Raw genomic sequence first — 23,713 nt, 5'->3', positions numbered from 1 at the left:
TAGCCAGCCAATGAGTGACCGGCGGGATATTTCAAACTTGACAGAAAGTAAACAGCTCGCTTTGAGATTCCAGACAGAACTCAGTCGTTGAATGTGTAAGTCAGTTTTGTTATGTCTTTCATTTGAGCAAGTTTGCAAGTTATAAGATGTATTGGATTTGAATACATGTGCGCGCGAAACAAATCAAGATAATATTGGCATGCGAATACGAACGATCGTGAAAGTGGAACAAGAAAAAGCCCTTTTAAGAGAAAAGTCGATAGCAAGGTAGGGAAAGCCAGAGCTATTAGCTATAGTAGCACTGTAGCTAGATTAGTTGATAAGCAAAAACGCAGGAGATCCTGTGTGTAACCGACTGCCCTTCTTTCAACAAATACAAATTGGGAAAGTCACAAAATGGGAGATTCCGGTGGACAACCACGTTCAGGATGTAAGTAAAGCGACATTTTCTTAAATAAAATGATTGTCGCCAGCTAAAAGAACACAATTTCACTTGAAGTACACCTCCACACCATATTTGTTACTGTAGCAGCGTTTCGTGTGTACGTGGACTAGGCTGAAAACCTCACACAGAAGATAATCAATCTGCAATCTTTTTGAAATGTTATTGGTGATGGTAATGTCAATTTTACTTTGTGGTCACAGATGAACGTTTGACAGCCGAGGAGATGGATGAACAACGAATCCAAAATGTGGCTTACCAATACCTTTGCCGTTTGGAGGAGGCCAAGAGGTTAGTTAGCTTGATAGAAATATAAAAGTTTTCCCAATAATGCCCCAAGTAAAAGATGTCTCATTTCAAATGTCAGTGATTTTATCAAAGCTTGACTGCTTGCTAGCCCTTGACTCATTCATTTTGCTCCTCAGTGACAGTCTCATTGTCTACTGTACTCATGACTGTAGAGGCATCGTAGGTTAATCTCAAGTGGCCTTTATTTTGAAATATATACTCACCGAAACAACTACACCGATTTGAAATATATACTCACCGAAACAACTATACCGATTCTCACATTTGTATGGTTTCCCCAGGTGTCAACATCTGGATAAGCACATGTTGTGAATTACTAGCATGTGATTCAAGGTGATTGAAGTCTGGGAAGGCCTGAAATACACCCTTTACTTTTTTTTCTTTTTAGGTGGATGGAAGCTTGTCTGCATGAGGACCTGCCGTCCCCAACAGAGTTGGAGGAGGGCCTGAGAAACGGGGTTCTGCTGGCCAAGCTGGGCCACTGCTTTGCTCCTAAAATAGTCCCTCTCAAGAAAATCTACGATCTGGACCAGGAACGCTACAAGGTACAGCTTACGTTTCATTTGTTGTGTCTGCCATTTTTTTTCTTCCCTGTTCTACAACTGTGTTCTTTTACTGTATTCTTCTGACTGCTTAATGTTTAGTGAATTTACATGTGTTCAGTCATGTTCATATATTCCAAGTTTACAAAGGGTTTTGTTCCACAATGTGGTATTGTTTTAAGTAACTCACACTGAACTTACTTTATGTGCACGTCATGCATTTTTCTGTGTTTGGGGTAAAAAGTGGTACGTGCAGAGTTAATATTTTGTGCTGAAGTAGATCATGGATTTGCACAGCTTCACTGAATTTTAAATAAGTGTCATAATGCTAATATCTAACTGTTCATACCCCCTCACCACCACCCCCAGGCCTTGGGACTGCAGTTCCGCCACACGGACAACATCAACCACTGGCGCAGTGCGATGGTGGATGTCGGACTTCCAACGGTAAATGATGCATGAGCTTCACTTGCCTGCCACTTCATGGAAATCTGAAAAGAGCCGGAGGAAATTCTAATAGACATTTCTAACGGTTACAGCGTGGTGAAATTGCTTCCATAAAAACTCACCCATCTGCTTATTTGAAATCAAAATGTTGTTTCTTATTTTGAAACCTAACCAAGCAATTGTCCATTTTAAGATTTGATTTATCTCTGTATGTATCAGATGTTCCACCCCGAGACAACGGACATTTATGACAAGAAGAACATGCCCAGAACTGTGTACTGCATCCACGCTCTCAGGTCAGCTATGAGTCTGTATCATCTACACTCTCAGGTCAGCTATCAGTCTGTATCATCTACACTCTCGGGTCAGCTATCAGTCTATCATTCACGCTCTCAGGTCAGCTATGAGTCTGTATCATCCACGCTCTCAGGTCAACCATCAGTCTATCATTCACACTCTCAGGTCAGCTATCAGTCTGTATTATCTACGCTCTCAGGTCAGCTATCAGTCTGTATCATCCACGCTCTCAGTCATTCTGTATGACTATGGAGAGGATTTCCGAAACAATGCATCTTGTGCCCAGTGTATTACTAACAAGGAGGTGTTTGCTCATGGGTTTGTCTTTCCCTTTAGCCTCTATTTGTTCCGTCTCGGGTTGGCCCCACAGATCCATGACCTCTGTGGCAAGGTCAAATTTACAGGTAATGTTTTGTTTGTGATTTCGAGTTACGGCTAACTTTGAAGCTGGATTGACTGTGTTGCACGTAACAGGTTTTTGTGGGGTCTCATCTCTTTTGTAGAGGAGGAGATAAACAACATGAAGCGGGAGTTGGATAAATATGGCATCCAGATGCCTGCCTTCAGCAAGATTGGGGGAATTTTGGCCAATGAGCTGTCGGTGGACGAGGCTGCTGGTATGTGGAGTCACGTGCTTGGCCTCAGTACTATGAAGTGGAGGGGTCTGTATTTCAAGATATTCCTGTATTTCTCCAAGGAGAAAAACACAGGTTTATCTTTCTGGGTGATAGACCTTTCTTTAAACAAACTAATGTGTTTTACCCATGCTGAAACACGAATGTCTACTTGTATTTCAAACACTCGATAACACATTTGACAGTGTGGCGGTTCTAACGGCTCGTCTTTTACCTATCAGCCTCCTCGGTGCCCTTGAAATGTTCACCCCCCTCTGTTTTCCCCTTTGCCTCCAGTCCATGCCGCAGTCATCGCGATCAACGAGGCTGTGGAGAGGGGACACGTGGAGGACACTGCCCAGGCCTTGCGTAATCCCAACGCCATGCTGGCTGACCTACAGGAGCACATGATGCCCATCTACCAGGAGATGCTGCGCCAGGCGCGGGCACAGAAGGCCGCTCTCTCCTACACCAAGGTGGGCAAACGATGTCGTTCTCCCCATGGTGAAGTTTCTATGAGTTGTATTCAAATCATCTCTGATGATTAATGAAACTGGATCCATATCTGGTTAGTGGCAAATATGTGAATTCTCTCTCACTCACTCTCTCTCTCAGCGCAATGGTTCCCAGGAGAAGGATATTTATGAAGAGTATCTTACTCAGAATGAGATCCAAGATAACATCAACAAAGTAAATGGTGAGTCAGACTAAATGATTGTTCATGTTTGTATTTACTTTTCCTCCTTGCAGTTTGGGAAGCAGTTAATGAAGCGTTAGAAAAAAAATTCAAATAATGCCATCTACTGGCTTCTGTCAAAGATGACATATACAAATGTTTTTCACTAGATGGCAGTATATTTCATTAGAAAATGTCCCGAAATGTTCAGCTACTGTATTGCCCAACCATTGCCGTCAGTTACAAGGTGAATTATCATGGTAACATTGTACAGAAGCAAGATAAACATATCACACGAAGAGATTTAATTAATAAATCTGTCTAACCTGAAATGTGTTCAGCTGGTCCTTAAATGCTGCCTTGTTGTGCCATATTGTTGTGTAGTGCGTGCAGCCATAGAGCAGGTGGATGAGGCACTGGAATGCGGGGAAGTGCTGGCCCTCCTCTCTGCCCTCCAGAAGCCCTGTCTGGCCCTCAGGGGCCTCCACAGAGACCACGGGCCCTGGTACCTGGACCAACTGGCTTCCGACCGCGAACAGAAAGCCTTGGTGAGAGAACACCAATGCTGATAGTCGTCACACCACAGTTTCGGCACACAGACACACACACACCCGCTCCACGCGGTGTTAAGTAACTTTTCCGTGTGACTTGTGACAGAACCTGGGCTGTGTGGACCCTCTTGAGCGGGAAGAGCTTCAGGAGGGTGTGTGTGTCGCCAACGAGGAAGCTCAGCGCGCCCAGACAAGTAAACACGCACTCTCACTCCCTCAGATAGATATACGTTACTATCTCAATAAAAGACATACCATAAAAACACATTTAACTTGAAAGTGAAAGAATACTCATGTAAATGAATGGGCCGACAGTGCAGGGGGCTGTGAGCTGCATCAACGAGGCGCTACGTCGCGGTGATCCCAGGCAGACGCTCCGCGCCCTCATGAACCCCGACGCCCACCTTCCTGACGTGTACCCCTTCGCCTCGGCGCTCTACCAGAGTGAGCTGGTCCCTCTGCAGCGGCAGAGCCCTGAGGTGTGTGTGTGTGTGAGACCTCTGACTGCACATATGTGCACAGTAGCTAGTTTGATCATCTCAACTCAGCTTTCAGTTTCTCACATAAAGATGCCTAACATCCTTCAAATACCAAATACATTTTTTGATGACTTTAGTACAATGTTTTTTCAAATGTGTTGTCGTCATCATGCCATTTTCCACATTTGTTCATCCAAACCGACAGGGGGAGCTGCAGCAGGAGGAGCTGTACGTGGCTGTGGAGATGCTGTCTGCGGTTGCCCTCATCAACCAGGCCGTGGAGGCTAAAGACGTAGGGGCCTTCTCTGCCACGCTGATAAGCCCGGCCGCTGGGCTGGCAGACATCGACGATAGCTTGGTTCAGAGGTAAGAGTGTGTATAGTCAGCCTGGGCACCTTTGCATGCAGGTAAATGTTTTTTCCATATTTGACCATTTATGAATTGAACCGTCCGTGTTCTGTGTGTACGCACGACAAGAACGCGCTGGCTTCCATGTGTCAGTTTAGAACACGCCCGGATGTTTGACGGCGTCTGTTCCATTCCGGTTCCTGTCTCAGGTACTTTGACGAGCTGTGTGAGCAGAAGAGGCAGGCGGGCAGAGCCCTGCTCACCTGGAACCAGCTGCAGGGAGGACTCAACAACGTCAACGCCGCGGCGCAGGACGAACACGACCGTACGGCCTTCGTAACACTCCGGGGTTCACGGCCTTTTTTTCCAGAGCGCCTCGTTCACCCCAGATCATTTAGAATAGCTAGAACAAAAGAAAGAAAATTATTATTTTCGGATGAAATTCTGACTTGTCGTCGCTGTGTTTTTGTCTTGCAGAGATCCTCACCATCAGCCTGATCAACCAGGCTCTGTGTCGAGGAGACCCCCAGAAGACCCTGGCTGCCTTGCTGCTGCCCTCCAGTGGCCTCCAGGAGGTGGAGCCGGCCAACGCTCACCACTACCACGACGTGCTGACCAGGGCCAGGCAGCACAAGGCCAAGGTACACCAGAGGCTCTGACTAGGCACAGGATGTCAGGGTTGTGGTTACTGACTGAAATTGGTGGGTTTGGCACCATTTCATTGTGAGAGTGTATTGTCTGAAGGCCTGCTGAAGTATTAAGGACATTAAGATATACCATATCAGTCACCAAAACATTCACAATCATGAACTGAAATGCCAAAACAAATGCTGCTTGACCATTTCATGCCTTCATATAAGAATGTCAGTTTCCGCTGATTCAGATTGCATCGCTGAGTCAACGTGACATTCTCCTATTATCATAGGTTCACCGCGATCCCGGAGCCGAGCTGTGGTTGGCTGACATTCAGGAAGGAGTGAGGATAGCCAATCAACACAGTCAGAAAGCTCTAAAGAGTATGGCTTGTTTTCGGCTCATCGCAGCTTTAGCCCTCTGCTTGTTATTCGAGGAATGAATATGTATTATATACACACACACATAACATATATTCAAATACACAACATTTGTGCATTGTTGGCTTATGTATATTGCGTTTGGCTTGGCTGCCAGTGTCCCTGGGCTTGGCAGCGGTGAACCAGGCTGTGAAGGAGGGCAAGGCGGCGCAGACCCTGCGAGTCCTGCGTCTGCCAGAGGTGGCGCTGCGCAGCTTGGTGGATGTGTGTGCTGCAGGCTACCAGGCTGAACTCTCTGCCCTGCTCAGGGCGAAGGCGGCGGGAGGTAGAGACTCTCATTCACCTCCAACCGAGGCCTTGTCCATGTCTCCTTTTGTCTTTCATGTCAACTTGTATCAGCCTATGACAAAAGCCTGGGATCAAGTTGGCCGAGATTGATTTGAAGGCTATCCTGTGTGTACTGCATCTCTCAGATCGGTCAAGTTGATCAGCGTCTTTTTCGGTATACTCACTCAACGGTTTGGCATGGCAACAAGTTGACACTGTTACTATTGACGACATCGCAACTATGCTACTCAGGTGACAACCGCAGCCCGTGGCTGAGGACCAAGACTGGGGACGGCAGCTTCTACTACTTCCACCTGAAGAAGCTGGAGGGCACCTGGGAGAGACCCCAGGGCTTCGAGCAGAGCAACATCTTCCTGGCCCATGACGAGATCCAGGTCTTTAACACGTCATACTCCTACAAAAGGCACATAGATGTACACAAAAGGATGTAGAGTTGAGGTCATTTTTTCCCCCAGTAGAACCTGCCTAGTACTGACAGGAACGGATTCCACCTTACAGGTAGCCAACAGTCGTGTTTGTCTCCCCCTGCAGGCTGTGCTGAGCAGTGTCACAGCAGCCCACAGCAAAGAGGTCCAGTGGAAGGCCAGCGAGGGGCTGGTGGTGCAGCTGCAAGCCAGGGCCCGGGGCTTCCTCCTCAGGCAGACCCTGGGGGCTCGCCTGCACTTCCTCAACACCCAGCTACCAGCCGTCATCACCATCCAGGTCAACACTCACACACTCACACACACATGAGTCAACACTGACTGGGGATATTACTGCATTAGTGTCGTGTGGTTTTGTTTAGCAAAATCTATATAGACTTCCGGAAGAACGGCATGTCAGGTTGGATTGATGCTCTGACAAAGTGGATCAATCAATAGTGTGTGTGTGTGTGTGTGTGTGTGTGTGTGTGTGTGTGTGTGTGTGTGTGTGTGTGTGTGTGTGTGTGTGTGTGTGTGTGTGTGTGTGTGTTCAGTCCCACTGGAGGAGGTTTGTGCAGCAGAGGGCCTACCGAAACCGACTGCAGCACCTCTATCTCAACTGGAGGGCCGTTGTCAAGGTAGGCTCCATCCCGACAGTCGCTTGTGTCGTACGCGTCTGCGTTTGCCGCAGCGTCTGACCCAGGTGAACTGTTTCACCCCGTAGATCCAGGCCACTGTGAAGATGTGGCTCGCACGGAGCAGATACCGCGCTCGCCTTCGCTTCTTCCGGCGCCATGTACGTTTATTTTGTATTTTTTTCAACATATTACTCGGGCATGTATCGCTTTCCTCGCCCTCAGGATTGGCATAAATGCTCAGATCCTTTTGTCTTGTCGAGACCACCCCAAAAGAGTAATGGAGGAGATTGTTGTTGTCTTGCGTATCTCTGCGGCCACAGGTGGGCGCCATTGTAAAGATCCAGGCCTTCTTCCGTGCGAACAAGGCCCGCGAGGAGTACAGGATGCTGGGTAAGTCGCAGGGCAGGATGTGATCAGCTCCATACATACAGTACATCCAATGTACCTTCTGAGAATGGTACAGTACGTTGGGAACACACCCCTTTTTTCAGTTCTTTTCTCTCCCTTCAGCCACTGTACAATAACGAAGGGCCTCTCAATGACTTTCTCAAAACATCTGTTCCTCGCCCCCCCTCCCTCTTCGTCCCCCAGTCCACTCCGCTACCCCTCCCCTCTCCGTGGTGCGGAAGTTCGCCCACCTGCTGGAGATGGGCGACGGCGACATCCGCCAGGAGGGGGAGCTGCTGCGCCTGAGGGAGGAGGTGGTGAGGACCATCCGCTCCAACCGCCAGCTGGAGGCCGACCTCGACCTCATGGACCTCAAGATCGGCCTGCTGGTCCGCAACCGTGTCACGTTGCAGGTAGACGGCGCGCTGTGGGGCGTGTGAATGCGGCCATGTGTTGCACAAGTATGTTAGGGGAAGCCTGCCATGTTATATTTAACTGGACAAAAAAACTAACGAGGTGCACGCTTTTACACTGGGAGACACAAAATACGCTTTTTTTAAACCTCCTAAATGTGTCCAGAATGCCACTTCCTCTCACTTTATCTCCATGATGAACCTCGAACACAGGAAGTGGTGTCCCACTGTAAGAAGCTGACCAAGAAGAACAAGGAGCAGCTGTCTGACATGATGGCCCTGGAGAAGAGCAAGGGCCTCAAGGCTCTGAGCAAGGACAAGAGGGACAAACTGGAGGCCTACCAGCACCTGTTTTACCTGCTTCAGGTGAGCAAAGGAAAACTGAGAGGGTGCAGTAGGAGTACCCCTCATATTTGCTTCTGTGGTTTGTGCGTTTCCTATAGAACAGAATCCCCCAACATAAGACTGCGTGTATATACAGAAGCCCCCAACATAAGACTGTGTGTATATACAGAAGCCCCCAACATAAGACTGTGTGTATATACAGAAGTCCCCCAACATAAGACTGTGTGTATATACAGAAGCCCCCCAACATAAGACTGTGTGTATATACAGAAATCCCCCACATAAGACTGTGTGTATATACAGAAGCCCCCAACATAAGACTGTGTGTATATACAGAAGCCCCCAACATAAGACTGTGTGTATATACAGAAGCCCCCCAACATAAGACTGTGTGTATATACAGAAGTCCCCCAACATAAGACTGTGTGTATATACAGAAGCCCCCAACATAAGACTGTGTGTATATACAGAAGTCCCCCAACATGAGTGTGTGTGCTCCGTCCCTCGCAGACCCAGCCCCTCTACCTGGCCCAGCTCATCTTCCTGATGTCCCAGAACAAGACGACAAATTTCATGGAGACCGTCATCTTCACGCTCTTCAACTACGGCTCCGACTGCAGGGAGGCCTACCTGCTGCTGCAACTCTTCACCGCAGCCCTGCGCCATGAGATCAAGTCAGTCGTGCACACACACACTTGTACCGATCACACGCACACACAGTCACATGTTCCACATTCACTCGGTGCTTCACAGTGAGATCCAGTTCTTTAGCATGGTGGTCTTCAACCCTGGAGCTCAGGACCCACTTTCCTGTGGGGTTTTAGATGTTTCCTGCTCCAACACACTTGTTTCAAGTCAATCGTCTGTTATCAGGCTTCTGCTGAGCTTTAACACACACACACAAACACACCTTAAAATCATATACACTGCACTGCGTCATCAGAACACGTCTTACTTCCATCAAACTGTTCTCTCATGCTGTCCGCTCTGTCAACCAGACTGAAAGTGGACCAGCCCCAGGAGGTTGTGATGGGGAACCCCACGGTCATCAAGATGCTGGTGAGTTTCTACCGCCACGCTCGCGGTCACAATGCGCTCAAGGAGATCCTAGGCCCGGCCATCCTGGAGGTGCTGCAGGATCGCTCCATCAGCATCCGCACAGACCCAGTGGAGATCTACAAGAGCTGGGTCAACCAGACGGAAACCCAGACTGGCCACAGGAGGTCAGTATAGGTCACAGAGACTCGTAACGTACCTTCTAGAAAAGACTCGAAGACCAGTCACACTACAGAGCTGTTTTTTGAACCACTCCGTGAAAGAGCAATGCACGCTCGCGTGTAAACACGAATGACTAAATCAATCACGTTGGTAGGCGATAGTCCTGCGAGTCAATGAATTTTCCGGTGTCCCTTCCAGCTCCTTGCCGTACGAGGTGAGCGCCGATCAGGCCCTGGCCCACCCCGAGGTGCAGCGTCGCCTTGACATCTCCATTGTCAACCTCAAGAACCTGACGGACCGTGTTCTCAATGCCATCACCAGCAACCTGCACAAGCTGCCGTGAGTCAACAAAACTGGCTTAAGGGCAAATGATCATCACCCAGTTGAAACTCCAGTTTCAGAAAATTCTAACGCTTGTGTGGGATATTCTTTGGCTTGTGAGAGATTCCACTGGTGATCTGAACAGAACTTAATTTAAGTATTCTTTGTTTGGTCCAGGTATGGAATGCGCTACACTGCCAAAGTCTTGAGAGATGCTCTGCATGAAAAATTTCCACAGGCCAGTGATGAAGAGCTTTATAAGGTAACAGTTTTTGTTCATCTCCAATTGGTATTATTTGTCCACGTCAAATAATTAATTATCAACTGATCTGCTACAGTGTAGTAGAAGTTATTGCAAACGTGTCAGTTATCATCGAAAGATAACTGGGTGACCAGGTTTGTTATTGCCTCTCGTTTTATTGGTCAGATTGTGGGGAACCTGGTGTACTACCGCTACATGAACCCGGCGGTGGTGGCGCCCGACGGCTTCGACGTGGTGGAGTTCTCGGCGGGCTCCGCCCTCCTGCCCGAGCAACGCCGGATCCTTGGCTCCATCGCTCGTGTCCTCCAGCACGCCGCCGCACACAAGCACTTTCACGGGGACAGCGCCCACCTGCGCTCCCTCAATGAATACATCACCCTGACCCACGCCAAGTTCAGGTGAGGTTTCCCTCCGGGATGCATTTCACGACCCATGTTCTTTAAAGAATACAAAATAAATACAAAATACAAGCTTACAAACAACCCTTTACCTTGTTGACTATGCTTTTGGGTCTGTAGAGTTTAGTAACCTGAACCAGAGGAACTGGTCAACACTAAGCTATCGTTGTCGCTCGCCTTTTCCAGAAAGTTCCTGCGCTCTGCGTGTGATGTGCCAGAGCCGGGGGAGCGCTTCAACATCGATGAGTACTCAGAGATGGTCATCCTCAACAAGCCTGTCATCTACATCTCCATCAGCGAGCTGCTCAACACACACAAGGTCTAGATGGAACCTGGGTTGATAGAATTGTGGGCGTAAATGACGTTATTATGTTGATTTTGTATTTCAAATCCCATCTTCTGTTCTTTAATTTCCAGGTTTTACCTCATTTCAGTTGGGATTCAGTTTTCTGTGTAGTTGTGAGATAGAACTAAAGTGTGTGTGTGTGTGTGTGTGTGTGTGTAGCTTCTCCTGGAGCATCAGGATTCCTTGTGCCCAGATCCGTCTGATCCCCTGCTGGCCTTGCTGAGCGACCTGGGCAAGGTCCCCACCATCCAGGCCCTAGTTGGTAAGCCCGCCCTATGCCCCCCACCAATCACAACCCAGCATCAACACCGCCTTTGTTTTCACCTTCACTGTTTTACAAAAAATATACATTCCAACCACTGAAAATGTTAACTGTCAGCACTGTATGTTATTGTAGATGTGGTTTAAGAGACGGTGTGTGAACCGTTTAGTCACGGCCCCTGTCTTTGGTCCTGTTTCCAGGGGAGGGTGTTGTCAGCCCAGGAGACCCCCTGACTGAACAGACCTTGACCCAGTACAGCAAGATGGAGGTGTCTCTCACCCTCACCAGCAAGTTTGACATCTTCAGGGGCTCTGACGACCGGCAGGACTCAAGAGCGATCCTCCTCAGGTAGGGGGGAAACCCTGTTCAGCAGGTCTGTAGAGTCGAACGAGATGAAAGTCGTCCAATATTTTAAGCCAACAAATATCAGAAGAAAATCTCAATGTATTCCCGATTTCATTTTTTAGGAATAAATTATGCAATGCATGCACGGGATTGCATGTATTAGGGTTTAAGCATCTTTTAAAAAATTCCAAAAAGCTAATGATCAAATGGTTAGTGGATACAACGTCCTGTGGAATAGTGTCAAAAGTACATTTGTGTTCCAGCACCAAGCAGCTGATCATCGATGTGATCCGGGCCCAGTCAGGAGACACCCTCAGTGAGGTGCTGCGCGCCTCCACCTCCCAAGACCAGGTGCAGCGTACATCTCCAACCGTTGTTTATCCACATACCTCCACAAAATGTTCCTCCCTATTTATATTATTTCAGCCTGGTAAATTAGTGATCGGTCCGGCTCAATAGCCGTCCATATTTTCGTGTACGGGTGCTGAACCCGATCTCATCCCAAACGGACAAATCTAACCGACCCCCGCTCGCGTGCCGCAGGAGGCGCAGCACGGCTGGATGATGCAGCGCCGGGCCCAGCGCGACGCCCGCACCCCGGAGAAGATGAAGCGGAACCAGTCGCTGGTTGCCGACGGCAACCTATCGCTGGAGGAGAAGAAGAGGAAGATCCAGAGGAGCCTTCGCCGATTGGAGAGTCTGGGGGTCCTGACCCCGCCCGACTCCGAGACCCAGATACTGCAGCTCATATCCAAGGTGTGTTCACACTCCCTCACTCTCTCTCTCACACACACACACACACACACACACACACACACACACCTGAACTGTCTCCCCCTCATTGGGCTCCTGGACACATACCTGGTGGAGCAGTAGGGGCGTGTCCAGTCTCAACCAATCTGATCTACAATCCTCCAACATGTCAACGCTTCAGTGCCTTCCACCTTGACTGAGCGTGGGAACAGGGAACTGTGTTTAACCCTCGCCCTGGCCCCATCCCTCAGGACATTCGCCACCAGCGGCTCTACAGGCAGCGTCGACAGGCAGAGCTGGTGAAACTGAGACAGACCCTCGGCAGTCTTCACAGCAAGAGCTCCTTCCACAGTGAACAGGTGGACTACTACAGCCAGTACATCACCACCTGCCTGGACAACCTGACAGCCAAGCACAGGTATTAACACTCTACACCCACTGTTGGAGAACCGTCTTCCAAGCAACTTATCCACGAGCAACACACACACACACACACGCGTACACAACGTGTTGTAGCCTCTTGAAGAAAAGAAAAACCACAGCGTACCAAACAAGAAGCGCTTGATACTAGAATGCGACGCCCGTCCTCTGAGGCTGATGTGTGCCGTTCGACTCTCTCAGTAAGGCCAATGGGAAGAAGGCGCCGGAGGGAAAGGGCAAGAAGAGCAAGCAGGCCACTCTGACCTACACTGCTGCCCGTCTACATGAGAAAGGAGTCCTGCTGGAGATCGAAGACCTGCCGGTCACACAGTGAGTGGGAACACGCTCCACACTCAAGACACCCATATGTAATGCCAAACATGGCAGTAATAGATTAAAAAAAAAATAATAATAATAAAATGTTTTATTTCTTTACGGGTGGAACTCTTGTAACGGGAGCAAATGTCATTCATTTGAACACATGTTTGGGGGCGGGACAGCCGATATCGTTCTGTATGTTTGCTGTGTCGGTGTTTGCGTGACATCTCTCTACAGGTGTTCCTTATCGGCGGGCTGATTTGACCACCTACGGGATTGGCCGGGTAAAGACATAAGAACAAACCAAGATCTCCTCTCAGGGCTCGCACCCGACTACGGACGACAACGGTTTCCACACACGGAGGCGAGATCCGGAGCCAGCCGCCCTCTTCCCCGAGTCCTGGATGATCGGTCAGCACGGTGCCTCCAAGCCCCATCAGATTGTTCAACGCACTCAACTCCACGCCATAAAGGGAAGTAGCCCCGCTATTACTTTATGTGTGTAAGAACAACTGCAACCGTGATCGTTACATTTGGTTGCGTTTAATTATACACCTCCTGCACTTCCCCAGCACACAGAAGAAGCAGACGCCATCAGCAGTGTGGACGACTACCCCGAGACGAACTATTGTTGGTGTGGATTATAGTTTCCTGTTTCCCCAGTCTGAGCTGGGCTGCTAACGCACGGGGGAACAACGTCAGTGCCTCGTAGGCGTGGCCGACAGGCTCGCATCTGTCCCTCAACCTCCTCCTGGACTTCGGTTGGCTAGGCCGTGGGTTGGGCCGTGAGTACTGTCGAACGGTGATTGGCCTTCGAATCCGTTCCCCGTTAGAGTAGGGAATTGTGTATTTTAAATTGTGGTTAGACTTTCCACTGGCTGCCCGCAGTGTCACCATATTTATATCGATTATCTTCATACCTGGGGCTCTGTGTTGTCATACTGGGTGGTGATCTTACCTGTTGGCTCATTTAGCCTCCAGCTGTTTGCATATTGCACATGCTATTATAGTGCCAGATTGTTTGCAGTTTTTGCACGTACGTTTGCAGTGTCATTGTTTACACGCTTTGCACAGACTGATCTCAGTGGGGATCACTGCTTAAACTTTGCACATCTTGACGTTTTCCACTATAGGGTTACCACACGGTCGGTTAGATTACTATAGCCCTCTTTACAGGTTTGCAGATAATACCCATTTCCACTGCCGGCGCCTAGTCTGGCCACCCTGTTCTAACTGTGAATTGATGAGTTGTTTTCTTGTGTTATTTCCTCTGCTAGTATTTTATAGGATGACAGTTTCCTGTTTTAAACTTTGTTAATACCAATAAAACCGTGTTCATAAATACATTGTTGGTATTGTTGTGTATTCAAGGGTCTAACGTTTTTAACCTGTCCGGTTACAAATTTGGCGTAGTCGGCAGGACCCTTGACGTACACAGCAATATGAATAATGGCGGGCAGCCAATGGTAGCGGGGGCACAACCCCAAGTAGTGCCCACAATGATGCCATGGTTCATGAGTGGGCCATGGGTGCCAAAGTATAGCGGGGAAGGAGAACCATCCAAATTTCTAGATTGGCGAACCCAAATTGAGGCTTTTATTCGGGCCCAGGGGCTAAATGACGAACAGCGGGTAGACTTTTTGTTGAGCGTATTGGAAGGGAATGCAAAAAGGGAGGTGGCGCTGTTGGCAGAGGCTGATCGAAATACGGATGTAAAGATTCTGGACGCCCTGGCGAGGCTGTATGGGGGCCAGCAACCAGTAGCCCTGCTGCGAGTACAGTTCTTTAACTGTAAACAAGAACCTGGAGAGGATGTGGGCACGTTCACTCTTCGGCTGCGGGAGCTGCATCACAGGTGGAGAGCAAGAGACCCCCAGGATGCGGGCTCGGATGACGAACTGCTGCGCACCCAGTTTTCCATGGGCCTGAGGCAGGGATTAGCCAAACAAGAACTGCAAAGACAGCTCAGAAGGGTCACAACGCTTACATTTGTCCAGGTCTGTGCAGAGGCAAAAGCATTGGAGCGTGAACTGGGCCACACTGAAGAAGCCCAAGTTTGCCCAACTGTTGCCACAACATCCAAGAGGCCCTCAACGGTCACCTCTGATTGGCAGCAAATGAAGGAAGCCCTCCGAGCCGAATTGCGTCAAGAGTTGACAGAACAGGTGAGCCTCCTAAGTAAATCCATCGTCGAACAGCTGCAAGGGCGTTTAAACATCATACCAGCCACCGGTGCTACAGCACTGCCGGCCATGGGTGCAAACCCCCAACAGGCTTGGCGTCAAGAACATGACCCGAGACGACAGCGGCTAGGGTCTGCCCCCCCGGATAATACGTCTTACCAATGGGATGGCCAAGGGAGAGCCATTTGCCGCGACTGCGGGGAGGCTGGGCATATTCAGAGGTTTTGCCCACGGCGACGGCCGCACCAGCCGGGTTTTCGGTATCCCCGGTCACAGCAGGGCGAGTGAACCGGGAGGGGCCCCAGATCGTACCCCCACAAAGGCCCTCAATGGTGGGCAAATGCCCTGAAGTGGAAGTGTTTGTTCAAGGGCAACGGGTTCCATTTATACTTGACACTGGCTCCCAAGTCACCATGTTCAGCCAAACACTGTTCCAGCACTATTTTGGGGGGGAGTGCATACAAGATCCCAGTGGTATACCATGGCTAACCTTGAAAGCGGCCAATGGTCTTCGTATTCCTTATGTGGGTTATGCTGTCTTGGATTTTAGTATTGGGGGAATAGACATTAAGAAAAAGGGTGTGGTTATTGTGAGGGATGATTGTATAAACACAGAATATGGCCTCCTTGGAATGAATGTGGTGGCGGATTGTTGGACAGAGGTATTCCGTAGGGGGCACCCAGGAGTGACGGCATTTAAATCTGTGTTCTCTCCTCATGCAGAGAAGGCTTGGGATGCAGCTTTTGCCGCTTGCCAGAAAGCGGATACGTCGATGGGCCAGATGGAGCTACAAGGGGTGGCTAGACTCCAGCGGCAGTCCCCAGTGAGGTTACCTCCTACCACAGAGACTATTATCTGGGCCCAAGTTCCACAAGCAGCTGGCCTACAGGATTGCCTGGTCCTGGTTGAAGACCTAGAAGACCATGGGCACGAATGGAGAGTGGCCAGATCTTTGAGCTGGACCCGTGGTGGGAGGGTCCCCCTGCGCATCTGCAACCCTAATCCTTTCCCGCTGGAACTACCTCAACGACGCCCCCTGGCTACAGTGACCCAGATTGACCCCAGAGATGTACAAGGGCGGTCGAAGTTGGTGCTGCGCAATACTGGTCCCCAGATAGTTGAGGTCGATGTACAGCACGTAGGGCAGACTTCAACCGAGGAGCACCCGGCACTGGCACTACGTGGGGAGGAATTGAATGACTATCAACAAGCACAACTGAAGGCCCTCCTGCAGAAGTGGTCACACATATTCGCTGCACACGATGAAGATTTTGGAAGGACCTCAGTGGTCACCCACCAGATACCCACTGGCACAGCACCCCCAATAAGAGAACGCTACCGCCCTGTCGCTCCAAACCTCTACCCAGAGTTGAGGGCCTTATTGCAGGGCATGCTTGACAGTGGGGTAGTGAAAGAAAGTTCGAGTCCGTGGGCAGCTCCAGTGGTCCTGGCAAAAAAGAAAGACGGGTCGTGGAGATTCTGTGTGGATTACCGCAAGCTTAATTCCGTGACTCACAAAGACTCCTTTCCCCTGCCGCGCATTGAGGAGTCCCTCACGAGCCTAACCCAAGCCAAATGGTACTCCACGCTCGACTTGGCGAGCGGATACTGGCAAGTGGATGTCGCACCAGAGGACCAGGAGAAGACTGCGTTCACTACACCCTTTGGCCTCTACCACTTTGAACGTATGCCTTTTGGACTCTGCAATGCGCCAGCTACGTTTCAGAGATTAATGCAACGTTGCCTCGGCTCACAAGTGTACGATCACCTCTTGATTTATCTCGATGACGTCATAGTCTATTCGCCCGACTTCCCCACCCACTTACAACACCTAGAACAGGTATTTACCCGCCTTCAAGAACATGGCCTGAAACTACAACCCCGTAAGTGTCATCTGTTCCAGAAGCAAGTGGTCTACCTGGGGCATGTGGTTAGCAGTCAGGGTGTGGCAACCGACCCAGACAAGACGGCCATTGTCCGCGATTGGGCTGCGCCCACGACCGTCAAGCAAGTGAGGTCATTTTTAGGCTTCGCGGGGTACTACAGGCGATTTATCCCTGCTTTCTCCAAAGTCGCCGCTCCACTTCACCAGCTCCTACAGGGCCAGGCTAATAGACCTTCTGCCCCAATCCAGTGGACAGCTGACTGCCAAGTTGCTTTTGACAACCTGAAACAGGCTCTTCTTAGTGCCCCCATACTGGCTTTTGCGGACTTCCAATTGCCTTTCAAGCTGTACACAGACGCCAGCCTGGATGGCCTAGGAGCGGTCCTGTCCCAAGTCCAGGATGGAAAAGAGCGGGTCATAGCATACGCAAGCCGTAGCCTCGCTCCGGCTGAGCGCAACGACAAAAATTACAGCTCCTTCAAGCTGGAGCTCTTGGCCTTGAAGTGGGCAATTACAGACAAATTCAAAGACTACTTGTGGGGGGCCCAAGTCACTGTGTTCACAGACAACAACCCGCTAGTCCACCTGCAGACCGCACGACTGGGGGCAACCGAACAACGATGGGTGGCCCAACTGGCCAACTACTCGTACGAAGTACGCTACCGACCAGGGACGGCCAACCGAAACGCAGATGTCTTGTCGCGACTTCCAGGAGAAGCCACCAGCACCACCACACAGGCCACAGCGTGCACGACGTCAGTAGAACCCTGCCCTGGCTCAAACCTATGGGCGACGCGTCAAATAGAGGATCCAGACCTACGACTCCTCCAGGCCTGGAGGCTAGAGGCAGAACCTCCAGTCACCGGTAACCGTTCGGCCTTGTCCCCACAACTCCGTCGCCTGCTTCAAGAGTGGGACCATCTGGAGCTTCAAGATGGAGCCTTGGTGAGGCACGTCACTGAACCTGACACTGGGGCCCCAGTAAGACAAATTGTCATCCCAGAGGGCCAAGCTCGATCGATATGGGAGGAATACCACAGAGCGGCAGGTCACGCTCACGGCGACAAGATGATGTCCTTGCTTAGGAGGAGGTTCTTTTGGGTGGGAATGAGTGCAAGTGCCCGGGCATGGACCACCGAATGTACCACCTGTGTGGTAGGAAAGCGGGGGCAACAACCAAAAGCCCCCCTGTGCCCCATTCCGTCCAGCTTTCCATTTGAAACTGTGGCCCTGGACTTTTTATCACTCGGAAGGCCCGCGGACCCTTACCAATATATTTTGGTCATCACGGATCTGTTTTCACGCTACGCACTGGCCGTGCCCACGAAGGATCAGACGGCTGCTACAACGGTGAAGGCACTGTGGACTGCTCTCATCCTCCCATTTGGCTGCCCAGAACGGATCCTCACCGACCGAGGGGGAGCATTCGAGTCGGCCCTAATGCAACAACTATGTGCCATGTATGGCTGCAGGAAGGTACATACTACCCCGTACCACCCACAGGGCAACGGGGCCTGCGAAAGGCTTAACCGCACACTTCTGTCCCTGTTGAGCACAATCGAGGTTAAGCACCAGGCCCAGTGGCCAGTTCATCTTCCAGCCCTCCTGCAAGCATACAACAATTCCTCCCACGCTAGCACCGGGATGACACCACACTACGTCGTGTTTGGCCGCCACGCCAGGCTTCCAGTGGACATGCTACATGAAGTTGCACCACCTCAACAAAGAGCTGATCTAGACGGGTGGGTCCGAACGCACTATCACTCACTTCTACAAGCTTATGACGCAGTACGGGGAAATGCGGAGCGTCGTGTAAACTGGAACCAAAAACGGTATGACCGCAATGCCCGTACCTTGCCGCTGCTACCTGGAGAGAGGGTGCTAATCAGAAATTTTCGCCGTCGGGCTCAAGGTAAATTGGCCCCTCAGTGGCTCCCATTACCCTTTGTAGTCGTCTCCCAGCCTTACCAGGACCGGCCAGTATTTGCTATACGGCCAGAGGGTAAAGATGGTCCTATTCGAACAATCCATCGTAACAACTTGAGATCCTGTCCTGGTGATCCACCACCAACCAACCACACCCCTGCGAACCCACATAGAAACGACACCTGGCAACCAGAACCGGTTTGGCCATACATCCCACTGGCACGCCACCAACTGATGCCACAACAGCAGCAGGAACCCACAGCCGCACCGCTGAGACCGGCCGCAGCGCCAACGGCCTCCACAGCAACGCCACCTCCTGCCATTGCTCCAGTCGCCCCGGCCCCCGAAGCCCCTGTATACGATCTAGTAGTTCCTCTTAATGTACCTGTAGATCATGGCCCAACCCCTACACACCATCAAGGAAACGCAACGGGTACCCCACCAAGGTACCCAGCTCGCCACAATCGGGGTCAACCTCCAGCACGGTACCGCCCTGAGGATTGAACCAGACAGTAGTGCTCGGGACGACCACTGTTAATGTGGGGGGGAATTGTAACGGGAGCAAATGTCATTCATTTGAACACATGTTTGGGGGCGGGACAGCCGATATCGTTCTGTATGTTTGCTGTGTCGGTGTTTGCGTGACATCTCTCTACAGGTGTTCCTTATCGGCGGGCTGATTTGACCACCTACGGGATTGGCCGGGTAAAGGCATAAGAACAAACCAAGATCTCCTCTCAGGGCTCGCACCCGACTACGGACGACAACGGTTTCCACACACGGAGGCGAGATCCGGAGCCAGCCGCCCTCTTCCCCGAGTCCTGGATGATCGGTCAGCACGGTGCCTCCAAGCCCCATCAGATTGTTCAACGCACTCAACTCCACGCCATAAAGGGAAGTAGCCCCGCTATTACTTTATGTGTGTAAGAACAACTGCAACCGTGATCGTTACATTTGGTTGCGTTTAATTATACACCTCCTGCACTTCCCCAGCACACAGAAGAAGCAGACGCCATCAGCAGTGTGGACGACTACCCCGAGACGAACTATTGTTGGTGTGGATTATAGTTTCCTGTTTCCCCAGTCTGAGCTGGGCTGCTAACGCACGGGGGAACAACGTCAGTGCCTCGTAGGCGTGGCCGACAGGCTCGCATCTGTCCCTCAACCTCCTCCTGGACTTCGGTTGGCTAGGCCGTGGGTTGGGCCGTGAGTACTGTCGAACGGTGATTGGCCTTCGAATCCGTTCCCCGTTAGAGTAGGGAATTGTGTATTTTAAATTGTGGTTAGACTTTCCACTGGCTGCCCGCAGTGTCACCATATTTATATCGATTATCTTCATACCTGGGGCTCTGTGTTGTCATACTGGGTGGTGATCTTACCTGTTGGCTCATTTAGCCTCCAGCTGTTTGCATATTGCACATGCTATTATAGTGCCAGATTGTTTGCAGTTTTTGCACGTACGTTTGCAGTGTCATTGTTTACACGCTTTGCACAGACTGATCTCAGTGGGGATCACTGCTTAAACTTTGCACATCTTGACGTTTTCCACTATAGGGTTACCACACGGTCGGTTAGATTACTATAGCCCTCTTTACAGGTTTGCAGATAATACCCATTTCCACTGCCGGCGCCTAGTCTGGCCACCCTGTTCTAACTGTGAATTGATGAGTTGTTTTCTTGTGTTATTTCCTCTGCTAGTATTTTATAGGATGACAGTTTCCTGTTTTAAACTTTGTTAATACCAATAAAACCGTGTTCATAAATACATTGTTGGTATTGTTGTGTATTCAAGGGTCTAACGTTTTTAACCTGTCCGGTTACACTCTAACCCCAACCGGGATGTACTGATGCACGCTGTCCTTGGACGGACTTGAGTTCACTCTCGTCGAGTTTCAATGTTCCATTCCTCCTCCGCCCTCAGGTTTAAAAATGTGATCTTCGACATTGTGCCCAGCGAAGAAGGGGGCACGTTCCAGGTGAAAGCTCGGTTCATGGGGGTGGACATGGAGAAGTTCCCTCTGAAATATCAGGTAAGGCTATATAGCTCTCTGGGAAAGTCATTTATGTTTTTGGGTCAAAACAACAATCAAAAGATCTATATTTAAATATCACTTCAGTTGCGTGCAAATGGAGCAAACACAATGAAAGTGAGTTCAATTAACTGACAATACAAATATGAATCTATGTAGAAATGTTAGAAAGCTGTTGTAGATGGTATAGAAAATGGTGCTGTAGAGCTAACAAGAACTACAACAACTGGATGTATTGCTCTCCCTGTAATGAACATGGAAGGAGATGAAGAAGGTCTATACAGTATGACTGTTATTTGTGTGTATCCCAGTACAAAGACGACAAGCTTTCATGCCTTCTTGACCCCATTTCTTGCTGCATTGAACAAGGCCAAGATGACATGTTGAATAATTGATGTCCTTTGGCTTTTTCTCCAACAATATGGAAATCCAGTCCATTGATACATTCATTCAAATACATCTTCTCCGAGGAATATTCTCCATACAGTCATTTTGAATTCCCTGTTCAGTAGACATTAGGAATGCAAATTTGATTTATTTAAGTAAATATATATGGATGTGTTAGTTTCAAGCTGTATTCTATTGTATGGAAAATGGGAAGAAAAGCTGGCATTGGCAATATCAAAGTGATTGTTGTGTAAGATACTGGCGACAGTTGATCCACATACTGGAACCACAAGTTGTACCAAACTTTTTCAACAATGTCACCTGTGTGTTGGTAGGACTTGCTGCAGCTGCAGTACGAGGGTGTGGCCGTGATGAAGATGTTCGGCAAGGCCAAGGTCAATGTCAACCTCCTCATCTTCCTCCTCAACAAGAAGTTCTTTAAAAAGTGAGGAGTCATCCAAAGATTGGAGAGGCCTTCTTGAGAAGTTCCTCTCCTACTGACCCTGCAAAGCGCCATCCCCTTCTCACACGGCAAATTGCTTTCAGGTCTTTCACAGTACAATAACTCATTTTGTTTTGGATCTAAGCCTACAGTATGATTTTTTTATGTACATCAACACTTCTGAAACTGTTCTTCACTTGGGATTTCAAAAGGTAGCATGCAGTTTTTTTTTGTTGCTATATCTGAAACCAGATGTTCAGAATGTGGTCAGTCAGGATGATGAGGGTTTATATCTTGAAGCATTGGTGCTCTAGTTTTTTGCAAAAGCACGAAATGTGCACCAAAGGCGTTGAAAATGAGTTTCGTTTGATTCCTTGATATGTCTTTTGCATTTAAGTTCACACTCCTCCAGTACAAATGATTTGTTTTGTTTTTTTACAATGTGCTGCTGTTTTTTAACTCTTGAAACATATTAGAGAAGCTTTTCTTAAACAAGGGATTTGTAATCAAAAGGTGTGTGCAACAGTTTTTACATGCAGTATTCAATCTCTGTGCATTCCTTTATCTGTTATATAAAAAAATGTTTAATCCCCCATTGATGTTACACAACAACAGTCTCCTAATCGTATTTCCAGCCGGCTGGTTGTGCCTGCCTGCACCCCTTCAACAACTCCCTGAGCGTCTTCTCATGCATTATGTAGAGATGGTGTTTAAATAGAAACACTCCAGCCTGTACTGTACAGGCGCTGGCTACTGTTGCACACAGGTTTTGTGTATTGGTGCAACTCTTTAAAACTGTCTTGATGCAACTACTTGATACCATTACACTCTTAAACCATTTTCTGCAGAATGTAACATTGCAGAGCATAACATTTTGTTTCAGTCTGCTTTTTAAATGGGATTCAGGATATTGCAACAGAATTATGTTCCGTTTTGGGGGTCCCTGAAGTGTGTCGTGCATGTCCTCTGATTGAGGAGAAGTGTATACACACATTTGTTAATGGGGTGACTCCCTGTTTGTTGTTACTGGAAGTAAACCTTTAACCCTGGTAACCTTTGACCTAATCTCTTGCTCAATTAATGTAAATATTTTCTATCCTTTTGTTTTTATGTACCTCTGCTATGTACCTTATTTCACCCTTCAACTGATTGCTATAGCAATGTGTGTGTGTATATATGAATAATCTGTATCTTTACTCTAAAATCTTGTTATTAAAGGTTATTTTGCATTGAAAACCTTTTTTATACCAGCAATGTAGGCTATAAGGAAAATCCAGTCATTTTACTGTATTGCCTAAATAAAATACTACCAGAGAGAACTGTAAGAAATGTTACATATTATGCTATGACAACTGTTGGTGCTGCTTTTTCGTAGTATATTAATAAACTTCGAATTATAGACAATCACTTAAGCTTTTGTCATGTTTTTCTTTTTTTTTTTTTTACTATAATGGTTGTCAAGAGTAGATAATCTTTTTAACAACTTATCAGCTACCTGATAATTTTACCATTTATTTCACCCGTTATGTCGACGCAAGAGTTAAGTTGGCCATCGGACATTTTAGATGCAAACCGTTTTAGCACATGCCCATTTACCCAGTGAGTTCCACAAACTGGTGTCTAACAAAACCCGCCATGGATCTCCACTTAAAAGTGTTTCTGGATTGGCAGTGGTTAACGCTAGTATGGTGGGTGATGCGTCCACTGATACTGTAATTTGTACCCGCAGACTGCCATGTCCCCGCCAGAGGGCGCAGTTGGAAGTGAGGTCAACTGATGCCATCGAACCCTACTCGAGTAGACTGATCTTAGAGAGGACAATAGATTTGCAACCAATCAAATTATTTATAAATGCGCAAATTATATCAATACTATTTGAAAGACAAAAAGACCAGTCTGTTTCAAATTGTCATCTAATTTGGTCTTGGTGGACACTTCATTAAAACTGATAAGGCACATTTTTGTT

At 48.8% G+C, this 23,713-nt stretch overlaps 1 protein-coding gene across 2 annotated transcripts; it reads left to right on the top strand.

Moving 5' to 3' along the window:
- The first annotated feature begins 25 nt into the window (after positions 1-25).
- iqgap3 (IQ motif containing GTPase activating protein 3) lies at positions 26-23,154 on the top strand. Of its 2 annotated transcripts, none has more exons than XM_084706043.1 (39): positions 26-95; positions 390-430; positions 646-733; positions 1,140-1,296; positions 1,663-1,740; positions 1,960-2,036; positions 2,374-2,441; positions 2,541-2,654; positions 2,949-3,127; positions 3,267-3,348; positions 3,712-3,875; positions 3,985-4,072; positions 4,194-4,357; positions 4,563-4,723; positions 4,915-5,030; positions 5,183-5,346; positions 5,631-5,721; positions 5,876-6,043; positions 6,298-6,440; positions 6,598-6,768; positions 7,022-7,105; positions 7,192-7,263; positions 7,426-7,495; positions 7,697-7,905; positions 8,119-8,271; positions 8,761-8,924; positions 9,249-9,473; positions 9,667-9,807; positions 9,967-10,051; positions 10,217-10,449; positions 10,636-10,768; positions 10,955-11,057; positions 11,258-11,405; positions 11,666-11,753; positions 11,946-12,158; positions 12,407-12,573; positions 12,777-12,905; positions 20,810-20,918; positions 21,641-23,154. In XM_084706043.1, the coding sequence occupies exons 2-39, from the start codon at positions 397-399 to the stop codon at positions 21,752-21,754; spliced, it is 4,947 nt and encodes a 1,648-aa protein (XP_084562169.1). In that variant the 5' UTR covers positions 26-95; positions 390-396; the 3' UTR covers positions 21,755-23,154. The 2 variants fall into 2 exon arrangements, with proteins under 2 accessions (XP_084562169.1, XP_084562161.1); XM_084706035.1 differs by having other exon boundaries at positions 42-267.
- Positions 23,155-23,713: the final 559 nt, after the last annotated feature.

This window comes from Hypomesus nipponensis, chromosome 2 (genome assembly GCF_054491055.1).
Source record: "Hypomesus nipponensis isolate SF chromosome 2, ASM5449105v1, whole genome shotgun sequence".
In the NCBI taxonomy this organism is placed as follows: domain Eukaryota; kingdom Metazoa; phylum Chordata; class Actinopteri; order Osmeriformes; family Osmeridae; genus Hypomesus; species Hypomesus nipponensis.
This window is presented reverse-complemented; position numbering and strand designations above follow the sequence as displayed.

What these genes read in the sequence shown, in the direction of transcription:
- iqgap3 (XM_084706035.1), top strand. Translation starts at nt 200, where the DNA reads ATGCGAATACGAACGATCGTGAAAGTGGAACAAGAAAAAGCCCTTTTA. An exon ending in TGGATGTCGGACTTCCAACG is followed by an intron (nt 1,741 to 1,959) that starts GTAAATGATGCA and finishes TGTATGTATCAG; the next exon opens with ATGTTCCACCCCGAGACAAC. An exon ending in AGCTCAGCGCGCCCAGACAA is followed by an intron (nt 4,073 to 4,193) that starts GTAAACACGCAC and finishes ATGGGCCGACAG; the next exon opens with TGCAGGGGGCTGTGAGCTGC.